The sequence below is a fragment of the Pyrgilauda ruficollis genome, unplaced genomic scaffold, assembly GCF_017590135.1.
Source record: "Pyrgilauda ruficollis isolate IOZ18807 unplaced genomic scaffold, ASM1759013v1 scaffold781, whole genome shotgun sequence".
NCBI classification, from domain to species: domain Eukaryota; kingdom Metazoa; phylum Chordata; class Aves; order Passeriformes; family Passeridae; genus Pyrgilauda; species Pyrgilauda ruficollis.
Genome location: NW_024529722.1, coordinates 7918 through 11269, shown reverse-complemented (window position 1 = coordinate 11269; position 3352 = coordinate 7918). Strand labels below are relative to the sequence as shown.

Below are 3352 nucleotides of genomic sequence, written 5' to 3'. Positions count from 1 at the left end.
GACAGCGGGGACAGCAGGGGGGAACTGGGGGCACTGGGGGGGCATTGGGGACACGGGGATATTGGGGACAATGGGGACACTGAGGACATTGGGGGGGCATTGGAGACACGGGTACAGCGGGGACACGCCTGGGGACACTGGGGACAGTAGGGACAATGGGGACACGGGGACACTGGGACACGCCTGGGGACACTGGGGACAGTAGGGACAATGGGGACACGGGGACACTGGGACACGCCTGGGGACACTGGGGACAGCGGGGGGGAATTGGGGACACTGGGGACAGTGGGGATAAGGGCGACATTGGGGACGTTGGGGACATTGGGGATATTGGGGACATCGGGGACATCGGGGACAGGGGATGGGGGATGGGGGACAGAGGGGACAATGGGGACAATGACAAAATTGGGGACATTGGGGATAATGGGGGCACTGGGGACATCGGAGACATTGGGGACACTGGGAGAGGGTGGACTGGGGGCTGTGGGGACATCGGTGGCACTGGGGACATCAGGGGGTGCCAGGGCTGTCCCCAGCGCTGTCCCCCGTGTCCCCCGCGTCCCCTCCCCGTGTCCCCGTGTCCCCTGCAGGAGCGGGAGCAGAGCCCCGGGCCGCACGTCCTGCAGCGCCGGGACACCGGGGACAGCGGGGACAGCGGGGACACCCTGGTGAGTGCCACTGTCCCCTTGTGCCCCTGCCACACCCGGGCGACTGTCCCGCCAGTGTCCCCAAGGCGGGGGCGCTGCGGTGACACCGGGGGTGACGGGGGGTGACCAGAGTGACCCCGAGTAACCCGGGGGTGACACGGTGGTGACCGAGGGTGGCCAGGGGTGACAAGGGGGTGGCACGGGGGTGACAGAAGATGACCAGTAGTGACCAGGGATGACCTGGGGGTGACCGGTGGTGACCCATGGTGACACAGGGGTGACTGAGGTGACCTATGGTGACACACGGGGGTGGCTGTGAGTGACCCGCGGTGACACGGGGGTGACTGAGGTGGCCGTGGTGGCCCTCGGGGACACGGGACTGCCCCGGGTGACACGGGGGTGGCTGGGCTGACCCTGGGTGACCCACGGTGGCCCCGGGTGACACGGGGGTGGCCGTGCTGACCCTCGGTGACACGGGGCGGCCCTGGGTGACTGAGGTGGCCCTGGGTGACCCGCGGTGGCCCCGGGTGACCCGCGGTGGCCCTGGGGACAGGGCTGTCCCGAGGCCGAGTGTTTCCGGCTCAGCTGTCCCTCGGGGCCGCTGGAGCGGCAGCAGCGCGTCACCCTGCGGCTCGGCTTCCGCCCGCGGAGCCCCCCCCCGCGCCAGGTGGGACCCCCGAGCAGCCGGGACCCCCCCGGGACCCCCAAAACAGCCCAGGATGCCCAAAATACCCCTGGGATCCCCCCGGGACCCCCAAAACAGCCCGGGACCCCCAGAGCCTGCAGGTGACACCGGGGGGACACCGGGGACATGGGGGGGACATGGGGGTGACACCGGGGACAGGGGGGACACTGGGGACAGGGGGCACAGCGTGCGGCCTGAGAGCTACCCGCGCCACCGCCTGCAGGTGACACTGGGGACACGGGGGCACTGGGGTGACATGGGGGACTGCATGTGGCCCGAGGCCTACCCCCACCACCAGCTGCAGGTGACACCAGGGGGACACCGGGGACACGGGGGACATGGAGGGGACGGGGCTGTTTGAGGTGACACCGCGGGTGACGCTGAGGTCTGCGGTGGCAGGTGGTGACAGCGCTGGCACGGTCCTGCCCCGAGGGGGGCGGGGAGGTCCCGGTGTGGGTGGTGACACTGGGTGTGGCACAGGGTGACACTGTGGGTGGCACAGGGTGACACAGGGTGACACAGGGTCACACAGGGTGGCACAGGGTGGCACTGTGGGTGGCACAGGGTGACACAGGGTGGCACTGTCCCCTCCGCAGGAGGTGACAGCGCTGTCACAGGCGCGCCCCGAGGCGGGCGGGGAGGTCCCAGTGTGGGTGGTGGCACTGGGTGTGGCACAGGGTGACACTGTGGATGGCACAGGGTGACACAGGGTGACAGTGGGTGTGGCACAGGGTGACATTGTGGGTGGCACAGGGTGACACAGGGTTACACAGGGTGACACTGTTGCCCCGAGGGGGGCGGGGAGGTCCCGGTGTGGGTGGTGACACTGTGGGTGACAGAGGGTGGCACTGTGGGTGACCCTGTCCTGTCCCCAGGAGGTGACAGCGCTGGCACGGTCCTGCCCCGAGGGGGGCGGGGAGGTCCCGGTGTGGGTGGTGACACTGTGGGTGACAGAGGGTGGCACTGTGGGTGACCCTGTCCTGTCCCCAGGAGGTGACAGCGCTGGCACGGTCCTGCCCCGAGGGGGGCGGGGAGGTCCCGGTGTGGGTGGTGACACTGTGGGTGACAGAGGGTGGCACTGTGGGTGACCCTGTCCTGTCCCCAGGAGGTGACAGCGCTGGCACGGTCCTGCCCCGAGGGGGGCGGGGAGGTCCCGGTGTGGGTGGTGACACTGTGGGTGACAGAGGGTGGCACTGTGGGTGACCCTGTCCTGTCCCCAGGAGGTGACAGCGCTGGCACGGTCCTGCCCCGAGGGGGGCGGGGAGGTCCCGGTGTGGGTGGTGACACTGTGGGTGACAGAGGGTGGCACTGTGGGTGACCCTGTCCTGTCCCCAGGAGGTGACAGCGCTGGCACGGTCCTGCCCCGAGGGGGGCGGGGAGGTCCCGGTGTGGGTGGTGACACTGTGGGTGACAGAGGGTGGCACTGTGGGTGACCCTGTCCTGTCCCCAGGAGGTGACAGCGCTGGCGCGGTCCTGCCCCGAGGCGGGCGGGGGGATCCCGGTGTGGGTGGTGACGCTGGGTGTGACACAGGGTGACACAGGGTGACACAGGGTTACACAGGGTGACACTGTGGGTGACACAGGGTTACACAGGGTGACACTGTGGGTGACACAGAGTGACACAGCGTGGCACTGGGTGTGACACAGGGTGACAGGGTGGCACTGTCCCCTCCGCAGGTGGTGACAGCGCTGTCGCGGGCGCGCCCCGAGGCGGGCGGGGGGATCCCGGTGTGGGTGGTGGCACTGGGTGTGGCACAGGGTGACACAGGGTGGCACAGGGTCACACAGGGTGACACTGTGGGTGACACAGAGTGACACAGCGTGGCACTGGGTGTGACACAGGGTGACAGGGTGGCACTGTCCCCTCCGCAGGTGGTGACAGCGCTGTCGCGGGCGCGCCCCGAGGCTGGCGGGGGGGTCCCGGTGTGGGTGGTGGTCCTGGCCGTGCTCCTGGGGCTGCTCCTGCTCGGCCTCCTCTGCTACGGCCTCTACAAGGTGGGGCTGGGGGCTGCGGGGGATT

The 3352-nt window shown here is 69.5% G+C and overlaps 1 protein-coding gene across 1 annotated transcript in view; it reads left to right on the top strand.

Annotated features, from left to right (window-relative positions):
- LOC121363967 (integrin alpha-5-like) overlaps positions 1–3352 on the top strand; it is an 8680-nt gene that overhangs the window by 2401 nt on the left and 2927 nt on the right. Inside the window, exons 5-8 of the mRNA XM_041486768.1 lie at positions 591–668; positions 1201–1409; positions 1492–1555; positions 3205–3327. Coding sequence (XP_041342702.1) covers positions 591–668; positions 1201–1409; positions 1492–1555; positions 3205–3327 — 474 coding nt within the window. The remainder of the gene's footprint in view (positions 1–590; positions 669–1200; positions 1410–1491; positions 1556–3204; positions 3328–3352) is intronic.